We start from the raw sequence: 26817 nt of genomic DNA, 5'->3' as shown, positions 1-26817 counted from the left end.
ATATCCACTCATCAGTGAGTGCATATCCAATGACTTCTTTTGTGATTGGGTTACCTCACTCAGGATGATATCCTCCAGATACATCCATTTGCCTAAGAATTTCATAAATTTATTGTTTTAATAGCTGAGTAGTACTCTATTGTGTAAATGTACCACATTTTCTGTATCCATTCCTCTGTTGAGGGACATCTGGGTTCTTTCCAGCTTCTGGCTATTATAAATATGGCTGCTATGAACATAGTGGAGCATGTGTCCTTATTACAAGTTGGAACATCTTCTGGGTATATACCCAGGAGAGGTATTGCTGGATCCTTCGGTAGTACCATGTCCAATTTTCTGAGGAACCGCCAGACTGATTTCCAGAGTGGTTGTACCAACTTGCAATCCCACCAGCAATGGAGGAGTGTTCCTCTTTCTCCACATCCTCACCAGCATCTGCTGTCACCTGAATTTTGATCTTCGTCATTCTGACTGGTGTGAGGTGGAATCTCAGGGTTGTTTTGATTTGCATTTCCTTGATGATTAAGGATGCTGAACATTTTTTCAGGTGCTTCTCAGCCATTTGGTATTCCTCAGTTGAGAATTCTTTGTTTAGCTCTGTACCCCATTTTTTAATGGGTTATTTGATTTTCTGGAGTATGTGCACCTTCTAAAGCTAGGAAATGCAGAAACAAAAGGCTGTGTCTTTTGATACTTTGGATCATGGCTTTTCCCTGTTAATTTATATAATAGCCATGACTCATAATTTGGAAAACTATTCAGATCTAATATTTTGTGTAAATCTGCCTTTGAAAGGGAAAATAAATCTAATCTCTGAATAGTTACTTTAAGGTTGTTTCACACAGCAAACTAGTAACTTTATAGTGGTAGGGCAAACAGCTATATACCACATGTAAGTATTCTAACAGTTGTATAGTGGTAGAATAAGAATTTATATCGTTAATTTTAGATTTTTCTATCTAAATACAGTAATTTAGTATTGAGCTACTGTGCGTGTACGAGTGTATGTGTGTATGTGTATAGGTGCACATGCACATATTGTGGAGGTTAGAGGTCAACCCTGGCTGTTGCTCCTCCCTGCTATCCACATTTTTTATTTGTTTTGTTTTGCTTTGAGACAGGGTATCTCATTGGTCTGGAACTTGACAATTAGAGTTGCTGGCTGGTTAACAAGCTCCAGGAATCTTATATCCACATCCTGGACCTGGGAATCCAAATGCTTAGTTTTTGCTTCTTATTTGCCAAAAAATGCCCAGGTTTTTTGTTTGTTTGTTTTTGTCTTTTAATGTGGATCCTGGAGATTCAGTTCAGGTCCTACTGCTTGCATTTCCCAGCTGAAATTCTCCCCAGCATTCACAACCCTGTCCATGAGAGCAGGGAAGGGCAGTTTCATTATCTCCCTAATGAGGACTTCATGGCTTAAATCTTTATAGCCAGTGCACAACAGAATTGCATGACAGTAGAGTGTTTGCCAGATGATCGCAAAGATGGCCTTTTATTTTCTGAAATCGAAGAATTTCTAAAATGAATCAGTCAGAAGACAGGAAAGGCTGTGTTGTTGGACCTGACCCCAGAGACAGCCCCTTACGTTTGTTTGGCTTTCAACTTCATATTTCCCACTCCTTTTGAAGGAGCAAGTCCTTCTTTAAAATCTAGGAATAGAAGGCACTTCTTTTGAACCAGTGGTGAGGCTCTCCTGTCCTTCTACTGATGCCCCAGCTATCAGCTATGGAGCTAAATTTGTTAATAATTATTAACCCAGCAGAAACTCTCTTTAAAAATGAGATTGGGTTCGTTCCACCCACACTAGAGGGAAAAGAATCACTAGGCATGTACGTAAACCATGCACTCCAATGGCCAGATGATCTCAAGTTTTAGGCCAACCTACACTACACAGTGAGCTCCAAACCAGTGGGTTCCAGGATAGTGTGAACTAGAGTGTAAGATCCTGTCCACCCCTGCCTCCCAAAATGATAGAAGAGGATGGGTGTCCATCTCTCTGGTTGTTCAAATACTTACTAGTCCTATCCAACCTTTCTGACCTACAATTCAACTGGTCCACTCCTACCTTCTCTCTCATCAAAGTAGCCATTCTTGTGGGTGGCTGCCATATTCCAACCTCGCAGAGAGGATGAACCACTATGTGAATAAACTAGCTCACACCACTGTATAGCTAACAGCACCATAGCCTTTTAGGGGGTGCATGTAGGTCTTCATATTTTTATTTCAAAATGAGGCCATAAAATGTGTAAAGAGGAGAGCTGTTCCTTTTACCCGAACTCATGGCAATCCTCCTTCCTCTCCCCTCTGAGTGATGGGACTACACTTGGAAATAATAATAATGATATTGTTAAAAATTATAAAACCAAAATAATATATAAAACTATTATACACTACTTATATATTTATTTATATTTAATGTTACATATGGTCTAATATATATAAATTTTAATATATTTTGATATTATTTTGTTTTTTTGAGACAGGCTTTCTCTGTGTAGTCCTGGCCATCCTGGAACTCACTCTGTAGACCTACCCGCCTCTGCCTCCTGAGTGCTGGGATTATAGGCATATGCCACCACAGCCCAGGCTGCAAATTATTTTTAATGTAAACATAATAATCAAGATGTGTATGGTGAGATACACTTAGAAAACTAGCAATCAGGCAACTGAGACAGGAAGATTGAGTAAGAGGCCAGCTCGGACTATATACTGAGATTAAGTCCCATAGAAACAAATATTACAATCATATTCTTGACTGTTATGCTGTACCTATGCATATATATATATATATATATATATATATATATATATATGCTAACAAAGATGGTTATTAACTTGTATAGACTGATCAGTACAAGTTTAGATGTTATTACAGTAAAATATCAAAATTGATTATTTATATTTGAGGTCATGGGAAAGATATTTTGGACTAGAAGAACTATAGACTGGGCTGACCAGCTTTGCCTGAGTCTGACCCCAGAGGACAGGTCCTTAAGTATGTCTGAGTTTAAGTTTCCTATCTTTTACCCTTTTGAAGCATCAAGTCCTCTAAAAAGGTGAGGGTTTTTTTTTGTTTGTTTGTTTGGTTTATTTGTTTTTTAAACACGACTTGTAAGGGAGTATTTAGTGGCAAGGGCTGGGTACAGAGCATGCACTGGGACTGCCTATAAGACATCAGGGCATTCATTTCTTAACTGTTGCTATTACAAAGAGTTCTTATAATGAAACAATGTGTCTTTAAGAAGCCTAATTTACCAATTTGATATTTTGTTTCAATATTTAGGATTGTTTGGATAGATTCGACGATTTACACGCACCCTCAGTTAAATGTCCTAAAAAATCAAAATCAGGAGCAAGACTTTTAGGCAAGAGTCCAGATGATTCCCATAATCAGGCAAAACACTGTGCACGACCATACACTGCTCCAGAGCCTAACAAACGACGAGAAAGTGCCGCCTGGAAATTTGCAAGTCCTCGGATGGTTTCAGCGGGCTTAGTTCACTTATATGCCACCCCAGCGTATGAAATCCGTAAAGTGCGGTCCAAAAGAAAATTAAAAGAGGATATTGAAAAGCGTCCACTCATTAGTGAGATTATCCAGATGCTAGACAATGCAGAATGATATGAGAGGCCACCAGTCAGAATATAATTTCTCCATTAACAAAATGGTTTGGAGATCTATCCTTGTGTGATAGAAGTCAGCAACTAAATTTCATCTTGTTAGACCATTTTGTTATAATTAAAGTGAAAAATAAACAGTCTACGGAAACGTGTTTTTGTTTATAAGCCTTCCAGAACAAACTAAAAAATGTATATTCAGTTGGTGTTCATTAGCAAAGTTTTGTACCCCAGTGCTCCTCTTTTGGGGTGAAGTAGTCTTTAAGTTCCTTAGCATTTGTGGCACTTGGTTATTGCTACCCACCTAGTTTGCCAGTTCTCCATTTGCATCTGTCTGTGCTTAGCAATGGAACTTAACTTAGCGCTAGTTACATTTCTAGATTCAACAGTCTGTAGTTCTCTGAGCTGGTAGAACTTTTGTTCACTTTAATATCATGTACTGCTCTTCCAGGTAGAAAAAATGCAGGGACTAATTTTATTGAGTGATGGGTCCAGGCTAAGAAGCCAAAAGGAACAGTGAGAAAGGCCCAAAGCTAGTAAAAAAAAGAAGTGCTCCCAGCGCTCCAAAAGACTTCAGAAAAGGAAGAGGCAGCTGCCGCCAGGAAGAGCAGAGGTGAGGTCACTGTGAGGCCCAGCTCCCTAGCACCACTCAAAATAACAAAAGAGATTCTAGCTGTGCCAGAGGAACAAGGTAGGCACAAGAAATACAGTTGTAGTGAAGCAGAGGAGAGTGAAGAAAAGCACTGGGAGGTAGCAGGCCACTGGTCAATCGAAAGGAAGAAAACCACTGGTCAGGCTTTAGCAAAGGCATATTTCCCAGAAGGACATCTCAAATTCCTGTACCCCACTAAGATTTTATGACAACATTGTCACTTGCAAGCAGTATCTAAAACATTTCACCATTGATATCTCTGAAGTTTTCCCTGATCAATTACTATTATTATCCCTAATAACATTCCCCAAATAATACCCTCCTGCCTGCCTCTGAACATGGATTTAGCTTTTTATAGCCACTGTGCTCAACCTCAACACTACCCTGGCCTTGATAAAGCCTGATAGCGCTTGGGCTAGAACTTTACCACCAGCACTTGTTTATTAGCCCATCTGGCAGACCTTGAGGCTTGTCAGCCTCCATAATTTCACGAACCAAGTTGTAACATATCAACAGTAGGAGCTCTGACAGGCAACGTCCATGACACCCCTCCTACCTTTGGCATCTGGCACATGCAGGACTTTCTCAGATTGGGAGATGCTAAGGCATTGAGTGGGATGAAGTACAACTCCCTCTATGGCAGCCGCTCAGTGCTCCAGTGGACCTGTCGTCTCCTTCCTCTATGGTCCACTCTAATTTCTCTCACCTCCACTTCCCACCTCCGCGGGTCTTGGCGGCTGTGTCGATAGAGAAACTCTAATGTTCATACTTGAGGCAGAGGCATAGCCAACAAACATGAACAGAATTGCTTCTAACTGCCTATTTAGACTCAAGACCATCATTTTACAGTAACTTTCAACGTCATATAGTCACATAGATTAACTTCCAATCTATATAGTCATATAGATGAAGAAAACCAACTGACATAGACCCCAGTTTATTACAAGTTCAATTACAAACCACTTTTAAAACACTATGCTAGTCTGGATGACAAATGTGCGCTATGGTCTCATGCAGCTGAACACCTAGTTGGTGTTGGTGATCAGCTCTTCGGTGATGCTCTTCGCCCTACAGGAAGAAGTATGCTGCAGAGGGTGCTCTGAGAGCTTGTAGGCTTGGCCCAGTTCCAGTTCCCCGTCTCTGCTTCCTGTGATGTAGCTGAGATAGGACCTCTTAGCTCTCTGCTCCTGCTGCTTTGCCTTCTCTGTCAGTAAGGACAACTAGCCCTCTGCAACTCTTTTGATTGTGGGATTTTATCATAGCAACAAAAATGTAACTAAAACACAACATCTCCTGCTAGGGAGGCAGGGCCATTAACAACAGCATGGGCTTCAAGGTTTACCCCACTACAGAAACAAGCATATAAAAGGCCAACATGCCATTTGTCTCTAAGAGATTGCCTGAAGTTTATACCATGTTATGTAAATTATGTGTAAAAAAGAGATTCTCTCAGCAAACCAAATTAGAATCTGTGTTCTAGCTTTGTTAAGCCACACAAAATATATATAAAAGAGATGTTTAATTTAATACATTTTTATTGAGCTCCCACAGGGTGCATGAATTAATGATCTATAATTTACACAGGTAGAAAAGTGTTATGTTAGCCCCCTCCCCTTTAAAATGCAAATTGCATCTTCTCTTTATAGTTCAAGTGAATTATTTAATGTGAGCAAGGCTCAGTTTGATGTTGCCATATGTAAAAGGAATAGTACAAACATTTTCCCTTCTCCAAAAAAGGGCTTTGTACCAAAATAAACCAGCTTGTTCATCTAACAATAGCTGATCAAAAAGGCTAGTGAATCTGGAAGAAAAGATGCTCTGGAGGCACTGTCCTCTGAGGAAGGGTTCATTCCTCAGAGAACAATAAAATGTAGAAGAAAATTAACTAGCTCAAAAGTTACACTGAGATCCAGAAAGTACCAGTCACAGCTTAAAAAGTGGAAAAGCAGGGGGGGTGTGTGGAAGGGCGGGCAAGTGGACACTAGCTGAGCTGGGCAGAAACTGACGAGGAAGTCGTGCGGGTGCTCTGATCTGGGCAGAGAGGGTAAATCCACGCCCCAGGAACAGAGTGGTTTAACTGATCAATTCTCCAGTGCACCAACTGTATTTTCAAGTATAGATTTGTCATTTGTACCTAACAAGACAGAGGACAAGCAGCAAGGAGAGGCTGTCAAGTATAGAGGACATGAAATGATTTGGCAACCCTAGAATTCCCACACTGGGTCTTTATCATCAGGAAACTGGAATTCCAGCTCGCTCCATGGCGACACTGGTGGCAGTGACGCTGATGGCCTGTTATAAGCAGGTGGCAACAGGGGAAGTATGGAATCCTGGCTTTCTTCTTTCATCTGTTAAAGAAACTTAAAATAGTGACGTGGGCACAGAGACTCAACACAAATTTTATAAGCAATAAATAACTTTTAAAGACATTTTAAAACTTTAAAATTATTTTTAGGTCTTTTCCTTTTAAATGCTTCTAATTCTGACAATCAGAGAAAACCAAAGACTTAAAAGCTAAATAAACTAATTTTAAGCAGAATTATTCTGCCCTGTCATTATTTCTAGGTAAGACAGATACCAGTTTTAAGTTAATAAAAATATAGTGTGTGTAACATGTTATCTTTACTGCTTTGTTTTTGAAGAATAAAAATCTTTTAAATATTCTATATATAATTAAGGGCACTAGATGGCTCAGCAGGCAAAGGTGCCAAGGGTGTTTCACACCTATACTTGAAAAATCTAAGCTCTATCCTGGGGTCCACACAATGGAGTGAGAGAGTGACTTCCACAAGTGTCCTTATGACACATTCATGAACATACACCATGTACACACACACACACACACACACTAAAATGAGCCTAAAATTAACTACTAAAAATGTTCTTATTTTAATTCTATTTTATAGGGAAGTTATTATTAAATTTTTTGTAACCCAGGTGTCCTATGAAGCCAACTAATAAAGGCTTTTAAAAATAATATTTTAAAATATTTAAAACAATGGATAATAGGCCAGCTCACCTGCTTGAAGAATACATGGGACAACAAACTGCTTGCTGATGGCCTGAAATTTTTGAAAAAGTTATTAGAAAATAAAACCTAACATCAGAAAATGTGTGTATGTGTACATTATTGTGTTTGTGTGTGTGTGTGTGTGTGTGTGTATGTACACACACAAAACTGTTTTAACTTCTTAGGAGTTTCCAAAGGTGCCTTAGCAGACACACTAAGAACTGATTTGTACATGGCAGCTCAGCTGGGCGTGGCATGGCCAAGAAAGGAGCCCAACTGCTCTCCATACCTGCTCATCACCTGGACTTGTTCTTTGCACTGACCCTCTTCAGATTAAGTTTTCTGATCGAGATACATTAATTTTATGGGAAGAGTAATATCGTAAAACTACTATAAGATGTAAAGCACATATGTTTTATGCTACTTGGAGGTGACCAGGATTACCTTTTCTCAGGATCTTGCTGCAAACACAGCTGCACCAAGCTAAAAAAGGCAGGAGAGAACGTCTTTGTGGATGGCGTATGGAGCCGGTCACTATTGACTGTGTGAGTTCCAGTGGAGACAAGCACACTCTCTCCAATTCCAGAGTCTACTCCTGACTGGGAATTTCTCATTCTAGAGTCTGACTGAGGAAAAATACTGACATCCAGTGGGCTATACGGAGGACCTTTCAGTTTCTGTAATAGCATCTAGGAGAAAGGAAAACATCTATAGGTAAAACATGTACACAAAAGTGCTAATAAAGCTCTAGAGTCTACAACAAACATGGTGAATACAAGTTATCTGGACCTAAGAAAGCTGTCACAGCTAAGTTCCGGGGCATTACCTGAGTCCTGTGCATGTCCTGGAAAGGTACCTGCCCGCTGGCCAATTCACAGGCTGTGATGCCAACACTGTAAATATCTGACTTCACATTATAGCCATGTAAATCCTGTAAGCACAACAGGGAGCCTTAGTACAAACAGCAGAGTGGTATCCAGGCGTTCTCTTGATTAAGGATGGTGAGCCACGAAAAAGAGCCCCCAAAGCACAAAATCAAGATCCACCTGGTAAATGCTTTCACAATTTTAAATTCCTAACACACGTGTGAGAAGAGAAAAGGTCTTGTGGCAGCCATTCACCAAATAACCAAGGACACAGCTGTCCTTTAGTCAAACTCAAAGACATTTGAGACGCACAGACACAACAGCAATAGCCACAGCTGACCTGTCTCAGTAGTTCTGGACTCAGCCACGGCTGCACTGATGTGCTGAACTGTGGGAAATCAAACACAGCCCTATGCCTTTGTCCGTGCTTAAGCAAACTATGCAGGTGGGACAGGCCAGAGAGGGTCACCAGGCCATCACCAGAAATGAGGATATGGCTGGCTTTAAAACTCCTAGAACAAAAAGAAACAATCCTAAGAACTAGGGATCTGGCCCATGAGGAATGAATAAAAGTGTGCTGAGAACATACCCTCATCCTCCCTTGGAAAGTAAACACCCTTTATAACACAGCAGTGTACCATAGGAACTGAAAATACATGACACCTGCAAGGAGTCAAAGAACTCGTTAGGTACTTAACATAGCACCAGAACAGGGGGGCTATCAAAGAAATGAAATGAAAGGGTCAATTTTGCTACTTGAGGATGCACTCAAGTTTACAGTAGTTATTCAAGGTTCAATGAAATAACAATAAAGTCTCTGTGGGATACCATCACTTATAAAGATATGTCATGTTAAAGTTCTTCTAACTGTCCTATAGATGATGCAAGAGCCTTGTTTTCCCATCTAAAACACTACATTTGGACATTATCAGAGTGGGACAGCCAATAATCTGGTAAGGTGAAAAGAACCTCCATTTGAATACATCCAACTTGGAATCTTCAGTCAGAACGCTGCTGACAAACAAGGAACCCAGCAGCAAGCGTTAAGGAGACAAAACCAACAAGCAAATCTACTCAAAATTAATCTACAGTGAAACACAAGATTCTTGAGGAGCACAGGGAGAACTGGTATGTAGTATGGTGCTCTGCAGGTCTAAAGACCACTCAGAGGAAAGAACTGTATAACTCACACAAGATAGAAACACGACATAAGCTGGAAAGTAGCTAAAGATGCTCTTTATTTTCAAAAACAAAACAAAACAAAAAACCAAAACCCCACCACTAACAACAACAAAATCCCAGCTGATAATCTGGGCATGAGTTGCTCCCTACCCCCCCCCCAACCCCCAACTTCACTAAGCATGCTCTCTACTCTCCCGCCACACCAGTGTGCACACACCAGTGCCAACCCAGCATGCACACTGTGGCATGAACATTTCTGCTGAACAGACATGAATGGTAGGCACCACTGTTATCTACTGGTCAGATATCTATTGGTTATCTTCAATTTTCATTTATTAGTTTCTTATCCCTTCTTTTCTAACACTTATCTTTACAAAAGTTTCTCTGGATGACTTCTTTAAAATTCTTTCTCTTGTGTAGACTGTAAGTAAGCAAATACCTATGGATACAGCCATTTTGGTGCAGATAGTTCAACCCTTGTACTGCTCCAAAGAGAATGTTTCTTATTAAAGTCTCACTCATTCCATCAGGAAAGTAGGTCCTTAGGAGCTGACTTGCTGAACCTGAAAGAAAGCCCAGATGTATTCAGATGAACATTTAAAGTGATTTTACTTTCAACTATGCTTTAAGTACTCTTTTCAATCATAAGGAGACAAACATGTGCCTCTTACTTTTTGAGTATAGCCAATTTCCCACGCAGACACAACTTCCCTTCAAGAATCATTGCCATCATCATCACCATCATCACCATCATCATTATCATCATGACCATCATCACCAAAACAAACAGAACTGAGGCTTGAATCTAAGACCTCATACATGGTATTACTGTGCTTTGTCCCCAGATCTCTATCCATCTTTTTATTTTAACGTAGAATCTCATTTAAGTTGCTGAGGTTGGCCTTGACTTGTGATCCTCCTGTCTCAGCTTCCTAAGTAGCTTATAGTTTTGTGCCACCTGTGTCACCAGACCTGGCTAGAAATATTTAATCCTAATCCCTAATTCCTAGCCCCTTCTTTCTCCCTCCTTGCTATTTTCTTTTTTGGAGGAGGGGCTGGGAATATAACATATAATATATAGCATTTGCCTACCCTGCTCAAGGCCCTGTATTCAACCCCAGTCACACCACACACACACACACACACACACACACACACACTCCTTTTAGTGACTTTTAAAAATAGAATTTTTCAGTATTGAATAAAAATGTGTATATGTGATATTTTAAATTTAGAAGTAATTCACAAGAGCTGCTCTAAACCCCAAAGCTCTAGAATCCATTGCTATGAGTTCAGTACATTTACTGGAAAATGAGCTGTGCTAAGCACCAGGGCTGATAGAAACTGTGAGTGATTTCCTCCTGTAAGCAGCACAGGTAAGGAAGCCGGGCACTCCCCTGGGTCTACAGTTCACTGAGATCAGTTCATAGGACAGCAAAGCAGAGGCAGACACTGTGCTTACACCGGGAAACTATTTCTGCTTGCAAGACAGCCACTACTCTCTACCAAGAGAGGGAAGGAAGCTGAGGGAGGGCACTGTGTCCCAGGGCACAGCACTTTCAGAGAATCAGTGGTGGTTGGTGGATTACCATTCCCATTCTGCTCTAAAAAAGCAGCAGCAGAAATACAGTATGAAATCTAGAATTGGCCACTAAATCTATAAATTAAAAGTAGTGAATGATAGATACAAGACCCCACTCTATTTTTACAATGATACCATTCATGTTAAACAATTAGTTGTTTTACTTAAAACCATTTTCTTACCGTAGGCCATAAATGGAGAAATAACCCAAAGCCAGCTGCCAACAGTGAACACTGTCCAATAAGTTGTAATATTGGGATGTTGGAAAAAGTGAGACAGAATCACTGCTCTCTAGGATAAATATAAAAGAGAAAAGACGTTTAAAAGTCACCTTTTTCTTTTTAAATAGCAGTGATTGTGCCTAATACTCAAGGGAGCATGTTAGCTTTTGCTTCTAAATTTCATAGTTGTTCCAGAAAATACATGACACTGACTTGTGTTTTATAAGGCACTTTTAAAATGTCAGAAAACTTGTCCAGAAGCACACAGTGAAAAAGAAATGTGACTTAGTTTACCTCCAAAGGGAATACATTTAAATACTGTATAAGTTTTTGCTGTAGAAAATGAGGACAGGGGAAATCACTAACACATTATGGAGAGAACCACTGTAAATATTTTAGCAGAGTTTCTCCCAATCTTTTCCACCCCAAGCTACCTACCTACCTACTTACCTGCCGACCTGTTTTTAAAATGTTTTTACATTTATTTACTTATTTGCTGGGGAGGGACATGCACATGCCACAGTACCCACGTGGACACCAAAGACATAATGCAGGACTTGCTCGTCTTTTTCCATCACGTGGGCTCCTGAGGTCAAGCTCAGGCCATGAGGTTAGAAATAAGCACCTTTACTTGCTGAGACATCTCCTCACCCTCTTAGAAAGAGTTTAGAATTTGAGACAATACTAAAATAAATTTCCCCCTTTGCACAAAAAAAAATGATTAGAAACAACAAAGTAATTATATATACCTGAAATATAATCCCATTAAAATTTATCAATTCTGAGGTTAATTTTGCTTAAATGATAGAAAAACTTCTTTCCTGTTTGTCATTAGACTGACTGAGGGTGTTGTCAGTCAGTCTCCAGTGTAACACTGAAATATGCCACTCACTTGAAGAATTCGTAGTGTTTACCAACGTTTGAATATATTTGATCTATCAGCTAATACATCTGCTTTCATGTGTTCTTCCCAGTCTGGTAACTGCATGACTTAGTTAAATTTACTTTCTTTAACAGAACTATCAGTTGGGGACAGAAAATTTCACAATCCTCTCAAACAGACATCCCAGCTAACACTTCCTTCCTTTGTATCATTACCTGTAAAGCTTTCAGACGTTCTTCAGTGCAGCTTTCCAGGTTTGTAATTTTTACAGTTACCAGTGTTCCTGTAGGAGTGTGCCGTGCAAGATGAACAGAGGTCAAGTTGTCAAACCCTCTTCCTGCAGTCACACAGAAAACCCATGGTAACAGTCAAAGCAGGAGAAAAGTGGACACTATCCACTTCAGCAAAATTTGAAACTCCCTGCCGTTCCAAAACTACTAAGAAAATGAAAAGGTTCAGGTATCCTCAGCATCACAGTGATATCCATAACTCAAACTCCTCACTCCCCACACTTCAACCCAGGCCATTCCCAGCTACTCAAGAGAGAGGCCATTACTACCCAGTTAGGGTAGTCAACACTGCTGCTCAGGGAGGTGGGAGCTCCCTCATGTAGGAGATGTAGCCTGCCTACCAGCAGTTCTCAATGGTACCAAGCTCAGGTCTCCACTCACACGACTCAAATTGCCTGCTGGTATGTGATTCAGACATGACCCTTACTTCAACAGTGTGTCCCTCCTGGACTTCTTTTTATTAAAAGATACATCTTATTTTACATGTGTGTGGGGTTTGCGCACATGCATGTGTATGTATACCTCCTGCATGGTGCCATAGATCCCCTGGATCTGGAGTTATAGACAGTTGTGAAATGCCACGTGGGTGCTGGGAATTCAAACTCTATAGGAACAGCCAGTACTCATAACTGCTGAGCCATCTCTACAGCCCTTGATCTTTTTAAAATTTTCTTAATTTTTTGAAGTTTTCCTTAGTGCATCTTTGTCATATTTAGCCTTCCAACTCCTCCTCCACCCTCAAAAAGACATTAAGCGTTCTTTTCTTCATACCACCCTTACTTTCTTGTCCACTCAACTTTGAGTTTTCTCCATGACTTTCTAGCCATCCATTTTAAGGAAACATCTTTGGAAGAACCAAAAGACTTCTATATAACTTAATGGGCAGGTTTTGCACAAAGGGTCACATGCCATACATTTTCAGGTCTCACACTTTCCTTCTAGTGGCCTGGAGCTGCCCAGACTCACTGTTTCAAAGGTCATGTAACAGGCAATGGGAAAGGAAGGCAATCTCTGACTTTAGTGAAGACACCTGCACCGCAGCACAGACTAGAGTACAGGTCAGTACAGTGCGATGCCTCACACATCTGGATGGACGGTGTCTGTCAGACTGACAACTGTGTTTAGACTCTATTCACTTGTTCTGTGTACACTTTTATTTATCAGTGCACTTTCTTTTGTCATTAAGATTTTACTTAGGTACTAAAATGTTTTTTATCAGGAGTGTATATTTTATTTACCAATATACAAAAAAATAAAGGATAAGCCATTGACTGAAAACATTAAGAGTGTTTATATCTGATAAGATTTTCATTAAAAACTTATAAAGAACTCTTGGAATTTTATAAGACAGAAAGCAATTCAATAATAATAATAATAATAATAATAATAATAATAATAATAGACATATGAAAAGATGCTCAATCTAGAGAAAGGCATATTAAAACAACATCACACCACTGCATATTTACAGTAACTGCTAAAATTATGGCTTGATGAACAAACTGTCATATAGGCAAACAATGAAATGCTATTCAGCAATCCCAAGTCTCTCCTTACAAGCCCTGGCGACTACTGATCTGCCTGATGTATATCACAGAGGGTACCAAAAGAAAAAAGTTTGAGTCTTTTGTGCTTGGCTTCTTTCACTTAGCACAATGCTTCTGAGATTTACCTGTGCTCCAAGTATCTGACTTCCCGTGTTGCTGGAAAAATGCATTAAGTGGCTCCATCATAGGAGCCATTTATGTATTCCTAGGTGGTGGGCATTTGAGTTGAAGTTTCCCTGACTACCCCTACACAGGTCCGTAAGAAGACACATCTTCCTTTCTTTATGGTAAGTACCTGCACTTGAGATTTCCAAGGCATGTGGTCAATACAGGTTTGAATTTAAGAGCTGCCAAGCTCTTTCCTAATGTGGCTGAACTATTTTTGCATTCTTACAAACAATGCATGAGAGCTGAACGTGCTTGGCCCACTCACTCCCCAAAGCCTATAAGATACCATCCCACAAATCAGTCAATCCTTTCACAATGTATAAGCCACCATGTTCGAAAGCTCCACCTCTGTCTGATCACTGGACTCATTCCTGACTCGGCAAAGCCTAATGCCTGTGGCAGAGTACCCACGCGCGCAGCAATGCGCTGCCAAGGCTCTGACTCTGGTTGCCCAGCTTCATTTGGTTTCTTGCAAGTCTTTTCTTCTGGCCAACAATTCTGTGAGTTAGCAATATTATTCAAAACCTCCTCAGACAGCCAAGATTGCTCTCTGTAGTTTGTATTTAAACAACAACAAGCAGCCACAACTCCCCTTAAGAGGCATGCCGTTTTTGCCATTATTCTCCACTCCCAGAACTGCTGACTTGCTACTCAGTTTTCTCTGTTCTGCTACTGAGTGATGAACTAAAATTAGTTAACTGGTTCCCATCCACTACATTAGGTAATCTTTATACTCAAAGGCATACATACATTATAAATCAGTCTTCAAAGCTAGGGATAGACATCTTTAAGAGGTTCCTTTAACACATCTCTCCTCTAATGCCCTCTAATGTCTCACACGTACTCTTCTCCATGTTCGCATCCCAGAGAAGAGAAACCTCAAGTCAGAGCTTTTTTTTTATAGCCTCAAGCCAACAGTGTCACTGGTTTTTAGTGATTAATTAGTGTTCCTGAATGTTCAGAGCAAATGTTTCACAACATAAAGCTATAAACAGGAACTGATTTTGTTTTATACTTAAATGAGAATTTTTTTACAATAAAATTTGGATAAAATATAAATTAACGAGTAATTTGGATTAAGTGTCATGACTGAAAAAAAAATTGTATGACTTGATTTAAATTCCTACCCTGTAAAAATTAAACCCATAAAACTAAAAACCTCCTACAAAGATTCAAGTATTACTTAGGTTATCTAAACTTCTCTTTCTCTCTTTTCTTTTTTTCCTAAATGTACTTCAGTGGAAAAGTCATACTAGACAGAAATCTTAAAATATGAGTGATTATTTTTAAACAGACATAAAATGCTTTAGAGTCAGCTAACAGACCCAGCTAAAATCCAATTTTATGCTGTAGGTAACAAGGAAGAAAGGCATGCCTATAAAATAATCTGTGTGCCACAGTTTCCTCTGTAGCATGGAAGAGGCAAGGGAGACAAGCCCAGCATCATTACCTATTTCCACTTGCAGTTCATAGTGAGACACGTTAGTGGAGCATATAACTTCATTGGCTCTAGCAGACGGAGGGGGCCGGGAAATGGCTGACTCATCAACCTGCATTGTTTTTACATAATAAAAATAAAACAGAATAAACATATTAGTCCCCCAATTTGATCTCCCTATCCCGACAGAAAATATTGACAGCACTAGAAGGTGACTGAAAAGGATATTTTAAGATCTAGAAGGAATTTAGCACTTGCTAACCGATGTCAGGTTTCAGCCTGAAGAGAGAAGGGCAGAAAAAACAGATGGGCAAGAGCGAGACATACTTCCCATCTCGTTTTCAGTAAAACTTCTAGAAGGTTCTAAGAATAGATGATAATTGTTAAGTGTTTAAGGGAGGAACTGCAAGGACCTGTGAGGATATTCTAGGCTGTGTTCTTGCTTTGAGTCTGAGGTATATGCTTTGTTAACAGTAAAGACGTCTTTCATATGATAAAATGAAGAGAAGGTCAGATAGAAATATAACCCTAAGGAGACGGGAGGTCAGTGCTACAGGCCTGCCAGCTGAAGGTGCCCGTAGCAGTGTGAGGTCTCGTGGGGTGCTCTGGAGTCAGCGGCAGGTCTGTATCTAACTATAGCAGCAGTGAAATAGCACACAGGAAGGAGAAAGAGGAGGCCTGACCTACTAGCATAATATGATATCCATGAGGATGTCCTAAAGGACAGCAGGGCCCCAAAGGACACTAAGAAGCCTTTGCGGGAACCAGCAGGTGGCAAGGCTCTTGTTACTGCCTCTAAGGAGGTGAGAAGGAAGCGGGGGAACCAACAGTATGATGTGTGAGGAACTGTGCTAACTCCATTTATATCTAACTCTTTAATCAGGAGAAACAGGTTAAAGCCAGTAGATGGAGTTATATAGATGGTGACAAGTATGTTTCCAAAACTTGAGAACAGACTGGTAACCCTTTACTTATGGTGAAGCACAAATAAAAGGGCATAGAAGAGAATTCTATCATACAGTTGAAAGTAAGCCCAATTTGGGGTGGGATGATACCATAAGCTAATTTGGCTGTTTTAGAATAGGGAGCATTCAGCTAAACAGATGTAAAGAAAACATAAAATAAAAAGAAGAGTGTATAACAATGTCTTAAAATTTTAAAGTGTTATCAATCTGTAAGACTGTTAGAAATGCTAGACACATAAAGCACCAAGGTTTATTTTTATAACTTATAAAATGGCAGTTATAAAACTTATAACTTATAAGATGGCTCAGTGGTTCAGAGCACTGGCTGCTCTTCTAGAGGACACAGGTTCAATTCCCAACACCCACATGGCAGCTAACTATAACTGGGGTTATAAGTGTAACTCCAGTTCCAGGGAATCGAATGGTCTCTTCTAGACTCTGCAGGCACTTCATGTATGTGCTACACAGACATACGTGCAGGCTAAACACACATAAAATATGTGCATGATGATGGGCTGAAATCAGCTAACCACCCCACCTCTAATTCCCTCCATCTATTGCAGGAGGGAAATAGTCTTCTTAAAACTAGATGTTACAAGCAAATATTCAAAGGCTATGGGTCTTTTTTATTTGCTGAGGTTTTTAAATTTTGTCTGTTGTTTTTGAGACAGGGTCTAGCTCTTCAACCCAAAGTCTCCTCCTGTCCTAGTCTGTCTTGTTATGAACCCATAGTGAACTCCTAACTCACTCAAGAGCAACTGAATGTCTAACTCTTTTAGTGTTCTTCTTTCTCTAGTTTTCCTTTTCCTTCCTTCCTTCCTCCCTCCCTTCCTTCCTTCCTTCCTTCCTTCCTTCCTTCCTTCCTTCCTTCCTTCCTTCCTTAGGAAAGGTTTCCTAGCCCAGATACTGGCCTTGAATTTGTGGCAATCCTCCTGTCGCAATCTCTTAAGAGTTAGTAGTACAGACACAAGCCATTATACCTGGCAACAGACCAATTTTCAAAAAGTAGAATAAATAAAGCAGCAAGTCTGATGTTTCTTCCCAGAGAGGCTGAGATCAAACTGACAGTGAAAATATGAACCATGAAGAAAATGTCACCGTAATCACAGTAAGTCAGCATGGGCTGACAGAAACTCATCTCAAACTAACCTCACTTCTCTTATTAATTTTACTACTAGAGAACTACAAAGCGAAGTTATGGCTTGCTCCCTGTCCTAGTTTCATGTCTGCTTCTGTGATTAGATATCCAGACAAAAGCTAACTTAGGAAGAAAGGGTGTGCTTTAGCTTACAGTTCCAAAGGAATACAGTCTACCACAGCAAGAAAAGCAGCATTGGAGAAGCAAGAGGCCAGCTCATCACACAGCCTCAGAGGTGAGGGGCAGAGGCAGAGCAGGAAGGCAGATGAGGCTAAAGTGGAAACTTAGGGGTTTTGGGGAAAGTCTGTATCTGAAGGTGTTTTGCTGGGGCAGGCCTGTGAAGGAGTGTTTTCCTGAAGCAGACACAGATGAAAGAATGTCTAGTTAAAGCAAATACATGAAAGGACACACGGTGCCAAGAAGGATCCAACAGATGGTGGACGACGCTGGGTGGTATTGGTACATTTTGCTATACCTTAATCTTAATGGTCATTGTTGTTGTGACTTCATAAGAAAGAAATGTACCAAAAAACTTCTGGTGGTGTTCTGGCAGCTTCTTGCTGCTTCTGTGGACTCAGGCTGATTGGCAGAGTGATACAGACTCACGTAGAGTTTTGCTAAGACATACTCATGTGGTGAGGCAAGACCCTTGGGAGAACACATGATGTCTGGAGGGAATATAAATAGGAGTCAAAGGACAGTGATGAGGGCTTGCATAGCTAGCTTTGCAACACTTCGTTGGTCTCATGTCTTAATCTTCACTGATCTTCATTTTGTGGAGAGGCACAGAAGAGAACTTCTCCTGTTGTCCGTGCTGGTCATGGTCCCTGTGCTGACTTGTGCTGATTCGGTGGAGGCCTGGCTTTCTGCTGGGTCATGCCACTGCTGCTGATTTGTGTTTGCTACCCCGACATTATTGAACTGGGCTGCTGCTATACATTCTGACAAAGCAGATTGGATTTGCTCCAAAGAACTAGTTCTAAACACGTCCACTTCCCCCATATCCTAATACCCTTTCTTCTACTACCTTTGGCGGGCTAGGAAGGGTAAAGCATTTAAAAACCCATATTAAAAGTAGGATTTAAAAAAATTTTAAGCCAACACCAGGCCATAAAACCTCAAGGCTCCCTCCTAGGGCTCCCTTCTATCAAGGCTCCCTACTTCCTGTCGGTTCCATATCCTTCTCAAACAGCACCAACAGCTAAGGACCAAGTGCTCAAACACATAAGCTATGGGGATATTTTATATTCAAAATACAACTATCTTTATCCCAGTAGAATGTTTAATGACTTCCTGAAGATGCAAAAGGCCCAATTTAAGCAGAAAAATCTGGTAGATATCTCTAAAAACACTTCACGGAAGATGGTTTCACTGGTTTGGTTTTTAAACCATGCTTTGAAGTCTGTTCCTTAGTTATCTCAGAGTCAGAAACTGGATTTAGCCAGCAAACCTAGGGTATATTCTTGTTAACTGTTTTGTTTAGGCTAATATATCTTTAGCATCATCAGGCTTAAGTGAAGTCTCATGGGAAACAAAATCATAATTAGAAGTTTTATAGTTTATAATGGGAAACTAGTGTAAGATGTCAAAGTACTTAAATTGGTATCATTGTAACCTAACATTTAATCCAGTGTACAGTAAGTATCCCTCCTGACGAAAAGCTACAAGTTGTCAGTAGGAGACAACTGATACTGCTCTTATGCATCAGCCCAGGGAGCACTCAGGAGGCCTTGCTAAGCTCTAGGCACCAGTTTCCATCCCAGAACTTCTCCAGTTTGCTTTTCCTCATGGAACTTCAAGTCAGGCCTCTCTTTCCCTCACTGAAGATTTTTTTGGGTCCAACTTAAAATACAAAAGGGCTCCAAACCCAGAGGTTAAGAAGAATACTAGCATGGGAATTTCTAGAGTTTTGGGGCTCAATAACAGCACAGAGACAAGTCATGTGCCTGACTTACCTCAGTCTGAAGAAAGGGTTAGAGACCACCTCCTATTACACACAACGGAAGACGGAATTCTTGTGAATAAACATGACACTGGTTAAAGGAAGGCCTGTGTGAGGTTTTATCTTTTGCTGTCCATTGCAATGCTACATGCTGGCCACCAATATAGAAGCTCTGTGTGTGTGTGTTTCAAGAACTTAAATGGTTAGTGGCAGGAGGGAACACCACCAGTACTTATTAAAATATTCATACTATAGGCCTCAGATAAACTATAAGTAAAAATAACTGGAATTACTTTATGCTGTAACAAAATTTTCTAAGCAGGTTTCACTGCATAGCAAAATTTGTAGTATAAATTAAGAATTAAGAGGAGTAAAGACACTCGCAAGATTTTGCTGAAAGGACCCAGATATAGCTATCTCTTGTGAGGCTATACTGGGGCCTAGCAAGCACAGAAGTGGATGCTCACAGTCAGCTATTGGATGGATCACAGGGCCCCCAATGGAGGAGCTAGAGAAAGTACCCAAGGAGCTAAAGGGGTCTGCAACCCTATAGGTGGAACAACATGATGTACTAACCAGAACCCCCCCCCCCCCGGAGCTCGTGTTTCTAGCTGCATATGTATCAGAAGATGGCCTAGTCGGCCATCATTGGAAAGAGAGGCTCATTGGACTTGCAAACTATATGCCCCAGTACAGGGGAACGCCAGGGCCAAGAAGTGGGAGTGGGGGGAGGAGTGGGGGGGAGGGTATGGGGGGACTTTTGGGATAGAATTGGAAATGTAAATGAAGAAAATATCTAATTAAAAACAAAACAAAACAAAAAAAAAAAAAGAGGAGTAAAGATTTCAGAGACATATTACCAAACACAACCCTTTATATTGCTTAGTATGTCAGACAAAGATGAATAAGACTAGGGTGCCCCTTATATGGGGATCACATTATGCTGGAAGAGACACAGACCCCACTCACTGTAAGACAGTATGGTGACAAGTATCCCATGAGAATGTCCTGACAGTGACAGCACAATGAAATGAAAAGACCTGGGGAAGAGTTTACAGATACAAAATGGAATCAATTCTTTACAGATGAGGAGAAATTTCAGGGGAGGGCAGAAACAAGGGTATTTCAAGCAGAGAGAAGATATTCCCAATAAGAAAGGAAACTCAAATACTGGTCATACACAATACCATTGAGAGTCTTGCTCAGAGATTTGGACTTTACCCGTTGGCTTCAAAGTGGCATGAGTGGGCGTCTTGGAATAGAACTGAAGGCTGCAAGTGTGCACAGACTACAGGCCAGGTGGAGCCTGAGTGCCCCTGCTCCTCAAGGGAGTGGGGAGAAGGCCAGAGGCAGCGTAGGGAGAACGCCAGCATCCTAGCATGTAGAAGAAATAGTCGTGCTTTCATTAGCCAAAGGGAAAGGTACAGGGGATGGAAAGATTTGGATGAAGATTAAAGTTTCACTCACATCAGTAGAAATGCCCTGGGAAAACAATCTAATCAGACGTATTCTATAGATATCCCAGGACCCTGGGAAGAGTAAGTCTGGATATCAACCATGCTCCTCTCAGAACACCCGAGAAAGCTCCAGGACAACGTGAAAGAAACCTCAGCAACGGAAACCACAGGAATCTGTGACACTGCTCAGAAAGAGCAGGTTACGAAGAGGTCAGTTACAAACTCATGGAGAGCAGCAGGGAAAAGAAGAGTCAGTCAAGAGCATCACAGAAGGCAAAGGAGAAGCACTGTCTGGGGTCAACCATTTTCTTACCAAGTATTGATGGATACTGGTTTCAGACTGTTTTTCAGGTCTGAGTGATTCGACTCGTGTTCGTGAAGCACAGAAACAATCCTGGAAGTCAGAAATACTTGAGATAAGTGAAAAGCATGGCACACATACAGGCCTGGCTTGTGTATGCAAAAGATCCAGGATCAGGGCTGGAAGCAGAATCAAAAGCCAACCCGGTAGAGGTACTGATGGGGATGGGGCAGGGAAGCAGTCAGGCGCACAGATGGCAACGTCACTCCGTTAAGGTTGTGCTCAGTGCCATCTCTGTGCCTTGCCTTCACTTTTCTTGAGGTTATGAATCTATTTTAACTGTTGGTCTTCATTTATAAGTCTTTTAGCACCTCATACATCTGCCAAATTCCTAAATATTTGGCTAAAAATGATCATTTTCTGACTATTAAGCTAAAATCTATTTTGCTGTACCAACAGTTTTTATCTTTTTTTCAGATAGTTTTGAATATAAAGAAGCATGCTTTTCTACATTAAACCATTTGTTTAATTATGAACTTAATGAATATATTTGTAACCAATTTTTATTCTTAAGGTGACAAACATGTTCAACTCAAAGCAAATTAAGAGACTTGCTTCTATTAGCAAAATTTATATTTTCCTGAATATCAATTCATGGTTCTACTATCAGGAATTGCCCATAATGAAATGTAATATCTACATTATCTCTCCCATCATCAATTAGTGGAATGATACTGCTCTATTTAGGAAGGAAAAAGTTTAGGAGTATGTGAGAGGCGTTTACAGTAAACGATTCTCTAGTGCCTCATCCCCATCCCTGCCCCCAGCCTGTGTGAGCAGCAAACACTGCATCAGGTGATTCTCAGAGTGCACTCATGTCTATTCACACTACTGTCAGTTACAGGAGTAACCACGGCCTTTCTTTTACAATGCACCAAAACTGCTCAACAACTAGTGTTTTCCAGCCAGGCCAAAATATAATTATTTTAAAGTGAATTCAGAACTGGGAGTCTCGGAATTGTCACTCAGACTAGGGGACTAATGAAGGGTACTACACGTCTTTTCTCATTTGCGACATGATGTAAAACTAAGTCTTCACATTCCTTTAGGACAGGGATCAACAAACTCTGCTCTACCTCACATTCAGGTTTTAGCTGTTTTATTTTTCGTTTCCACACTGCTGACTGACGGCTGCTCTTGAGCTACTGGGGCAGAAGAGCAGCATGCTTTATCATCTTCTGGCTTTTACACAAAGTATTTGCTGACTCTGCTTTAAAGAATGAAGCATTTTAACACATTTTCCAGATACACACATTTAAAGCGCTGTGTTATATATTTCCCATAAAGAGCATCTGCAGTCTCCTGATGTCACAGTTCTATCTCTCAGCCTGCGTGGCTGTGAGAACACAATGTCAGGTGTGAGTTTCCACACTGCTTCTGACCATGAGCAAATTTAAATGAGGATGCTGTTTGTCCTGCCAAGGTCCCACAATTTAAAGAATAAGATCGATGACTTAATATTAACCCATCCCTTCCAAACACTATACTGTATACAACAGAAAGTCCCAAGCTACTTAATCTAAAGCAGATGCCATGTATCTAACAGACAAATATATTCCATCTGTAGCTCATATAATGTAATAATTCAATTTTTTTTTGTCTGATTAAGCCAAAGGTTAAATGCTATACGTTATCTTACCTGCCTTAGGACACATGAACATTTATAAAAGTATTTTTGAAGTTTTAAAAAAAATGCAGAGCTAACTAGATATGACTGGCATCTAAGCAAAATATATGAAAACAAATAGATTTGGGACAAAGAATTGGAATAGTGGGTATATTTAAAGACAGTGTAGGAGAAACTTATTTTGAAAAAGACAAAACTCACTGAGAGTTTAACATCATTCTTAAGACCACAGGTTATTCAGGTCAAAGCATCTCAGAGCTTAAATCTGAATGTCTTTTGTTCCAGATCAAACTACTCTGATGGTATAACATTTTAACAAAACTTACCAAAAGAGACATTGAATCGCTTTAGTTCACAGAAAGTGAAAAAAAATCCCATCTATTCCAAAGAAGATGTTTCCTTTATCTTCCCTTCAAGTTGCAGATATAGCCCACTATAAAAACAAAAGCAAAATTATTTAGATTTACATAAACTCCTTGAAGAACTAGATGTCATAATTTATCAGATACTTAGACAGCTGCTCATTGGCACAAAGGCCAGTGCCATTTCTGAGCATCAGGGGAGTATCCTTTCAGAGACAGTGGGGAGGATGAAATGGCTGGATTACAAATAAATAAAACAACAATAATAAAAAAAGACAGGAAAAAAGCATTGTTCTGACCCGGCTCCTGAAAGGAAGAACGCTAAAGAGAGTTTCTATTTCCAAAGTCGCAAGATACTGCCTCTCTCCTATCTTTTTCTGCCCTGAACAAACATGAAGGCAATACAGAGAAGCAGTTTTGGATCGTCTTTATATAAGTAGTGCCACTTGAAAATAAATCCTAAGAATTTCCAATGATTCCATTTACAAGTAGACTTTGAGAATCTCTGCAGATTTCTGACTAACCACCTACTAACTCATTTGAGGTCCAGGATCCACAAATTTGAAACAGGGTTTGTAATGGGCTAAGAAAAACACTTTGTAGTTTTAATGTAAAGATGACGTTCTCAACTGTTGACAGACTCAAAATTAAGCATTTTATTATGCAAGCAACTCTTGTCCATTTTCACTGATAGATTCAGAACTTCAGCACGGTAACTTCTTCAGCTTCACAGAGCTACAAACCGACCACCCAAATCTTCTGGGTCTTTTCCAGTAGAGAGGGGCAGTATTTGCTAGAGTTGGTTGGTCCTTTCTAAACATCACCTCTTGAAACTGGTTCCAGTACTTCATCTTAGTCAAAGCCCATATTTGATCAAGGCATCCACAAATAGCTAAACAAAATGAGGAAAGGAAGCGTTTACAGGCCATAGATATTATAAAGTATTATCCAATGTTATTGCTTAGGGAAGAAGTAGATTTTCTCAGGAGAACCTCTGTAAGCCAAAGGTAGAGGAAGGAAAAGAAGGACTGGAAAACACACTCTTGCCACCTGCCAAGAATTAATGCCAACTTAAGGCATGGGGGTCGGAGGCTGGGTATGAGATGAGGAGAGCGATGCCTGGGTTGCCTGTCCTCCAGGATGACTGAGAGCAAACGGATGTATGACATTTTGTATACACTCTAAGATATAAAAAAGACAGGCATGGCAGGGCAGTGCTGGCATGCACCTTTAAGCCCAGAACTCAAGGCTACCCTGGTCTACAGAGCTAATTCCAGGACAGCCAGGGAAACACAAGGGAACTGTCTCAACAAACAAACAAACAAACAAAGCAACAAAGACAAGTGCAACACTTTAAGACAAAATATTGAGGATCATAGGAAAAGCAAGCTGGGGACTTGTGAATAACAATGAAAATATTCACAGCGTGTGACCCAGTAAAAGCTCACTTTTATTAATCTATTCTAAGGTAACACCCAAATAAGGAAGGAAATCGCACAGAGAACGTCTGTATTAACACACTTAATGAACAGCCAGTGTGGGATGGGAGCTGGTGAGTCCGGAAGACACCCCCCCCACACACACACGCACACACACACACACACTCGCACGCACACACACACACGCACGCACGCACGCACACACACACGCGCACACACACACACACACACACACACACACGCACACACACACAATTAACACCAGGCCCTGACCTGCTGCTGACTTCACCTGAGGCGGAAAGGTCTGGTGATTAATTCTGTGGTTACCATGACTCTGTATCTGCTTTACAGCGCGCTGTGTTGTTATTGGGTTTGTTGTTTTAAACAACAAAACAATTTGAAAAGAGTCAGGCCACAGTCTTCTAGAACTGTTACTACCAGTGGGGTGGTTTAATCTCAGAAGTTTTACTTTCGGTATGCCACACTATTAACAGATCATTTTTCAAGACATTTTGAGGTCAGGGCAGCAGCTGCACCTGGCAAAGGAGTTGCACGAAAGATCTGCTGTTAGTGTTTGCTATTATGCTAAGATTATAAATTCTTCAAAGTAAATTAAAAAAAAATAAAGAAGCTTGCTGAGGCTTGGTGGAACATGCCTTTAATTCCAGCATTCAGGAGGCAGAGGCAGACGCAGGCTGATCTTTGTGAGTTCTAAGCCGTCTTGGGATACCAACATAGTGAGACCCCATCTTTAAAATATGTGTGTATGTATTTATTCATAAATGTGTGCATATATATATATATATATATATACTTAAGAAACCTGTATTCCTAAACATAATGAGTACTTCAGTGTAGTCCCTTGCAATTGTACCTAAAAAGCAAACCACAATAAAGCTTTATAAATAATCTAATTTGTTGCATAATATAGAAGTCATACCCAGGCCTTTCATTTGAAAGGTTAACACTTTAAATGGACACCAGAAGGGCTATGTATTTACAAGACTTGGGTTTTGCGTTAATCGAGGTCTTCAATGGTCTACTGTTACAGGAAATGCCGACAAAAACAAAAACAAAAAACCTACCAATACTCTTTGTTAGGCTTCAAAATTACAGTAATTCTCAAGGTGATCTTGAAATCTCATAAAACCTTAACAAAGATCATAGCGAAGCACACAGCTTAATCCAATTTTCCAAACTTAGTATCATGACTCATGGTTACAACAAATATTTACGGAGTGCCAAGCACTGTGCTATGTAGGTGCTGTCACAAATCATGATCAAGTTTGGAGAAAAGGTATTTGACATAACAAACCCACGAGGGGAAAACAAGACATCAAATGTAAACACTGAAGACAAAACGAAGCCTGGACATTTAATTTGGGAAAAGGTCCCTTCGACGTCTCTGAGCAGACAGGTCTGGGGCCAGAGTGTCTTCAACTTGGGAAGTCGCCAGGCCTGTGTGCGCCACCAAAGGTGAGAGCTGGGGGAGCGGGGCGGCGGTGGCTGGGTTCCTGCACCTGGCACCGCCGCTGGGCACCCGGGAGCCCCGGCCCCCGGTGCGCTGGCACAGAGAGCGGGAGCGGGCGTCCCGCAGACTCCAGCGGCTGCTCGGCCGGCCGTGTCAACTCCGGTAAGGAGCGGAGGCGAGGACTGGCCTTGTAGCCTTCCGCGGTGCACCTACCGAGCTGCGTTCCCTGTCGCTCCGCGGGTCCCCACACCATCCCCTGCCGGCCTGCCTCCCCTCATTACCTAGGCGGTGACCAAGGCCAGCGACTCTCCAGACAGCGGGCGCTGAGGGGAGGCGACACGCGCGAGCCCCGGGACCTGCCTCGCGGAGGGGCGAGGCGAAAACACTAGGCCGGCTTCCAGGGTGAGCCTCAAGGCACAGAAGTGCAGCACGGCCTCGAGAAGGCCGGTCGGCCTGGACCTCTGCCCTAGCCCGGGGCAACCGGCCGGGACGGGATTCGCCCCACCCCAGCGGGGTCGGGGCCCGCCGCTCCGCCCCACCGCGCCTCCAGCTTCTAGCTCAGGAGTGAGGAGGCGGGGCCCTCGAGCTGTAGGCG

The 26817-nt window shown here is 41.1% G+C and overlaps 3 protein-coding genes across 3 annotated transcripts in view; 2 read left to right on the top strand and 1 right to left on the bottom strand.

Moving 5' to 3' along the window:
- Positions 1–3625, top strand: part of Catspert (catsper channel auxiliary subunit tau) — a 97621-nt gene extending 93996 nt beyond the window's left edge. Inside the window, exon 21 of the mRNA XM_085837608.1 lies at positions 3287–3625. Coding sequence (XP_085693734.1) covers positions 3287–3625 — 339 coding nt within the window. The remainder of the gene's footprint in view (positions 1–3286) is intronic.
- A 1569-nt stretch (positions 3626–5194) lies between these two features.
- Stradb (STE20 related adaptor beta) lies at positions 5195–26786 on the bottom strand. Its single transcript, XM_021166319.3, has 12 exons — positions 26504–26786; positions 23277–23383; positions 21276–21356; positions 15473–15572; positions 12233–12354; positions 11096–11204; positions 9771–9894; positions 8490–8661; positions 8110–8214; positions 7728–7972; positions 7293–7335; positions 5195–6621 (listed from the first exon to the last, which is right to left on the bottom strand). The coding sequence occupies exons 2-12, from the start codon at positions 23286–23288 to the stop codon at positions 6478–6480; spliced, it is 1257 nt and encodes a 418-aa protein (XP_021021978.1). The 5' UTR covers positions 23289–23383; positions 26504–26786; the 3' UTR covers positions 5195–6477.
- Positions 26008–26817, top strand: part of Trak2 (trafficking kinesin protein 2) — a 65549-nt gene continuing 64739 nt past the window's right edge. Inside the window, exon 1 of the mRNA XM_029480070.2 lies at positions 26008–26227. The gene's annotated coding sequence lies outside the window, so the exon portion shown is untranslated. The remainder of the gene's footprint in view (positions 26228–26817) is intronic.

The sequence above is a fragment of the Mus caroli genome, unplaced genomic scaffold (genome assembly GCF_978045245.1).
Source record: "Mus caroli unplaced genomic scaffold, Mus_caroli_1 scaffold_1, whole genome shotgun sequence".
Taxonomy (NCBI): Eukaryota; Metazoa; Chordata; class Mammalia; order Rodentia; family Muridae; genus Mus; species Mus caroli.
The sequence above is the reverse complement of the archived record's forward strand: the minus strand, read 5'-3'. Positions and strand labels throughout refer to the sequence as shown.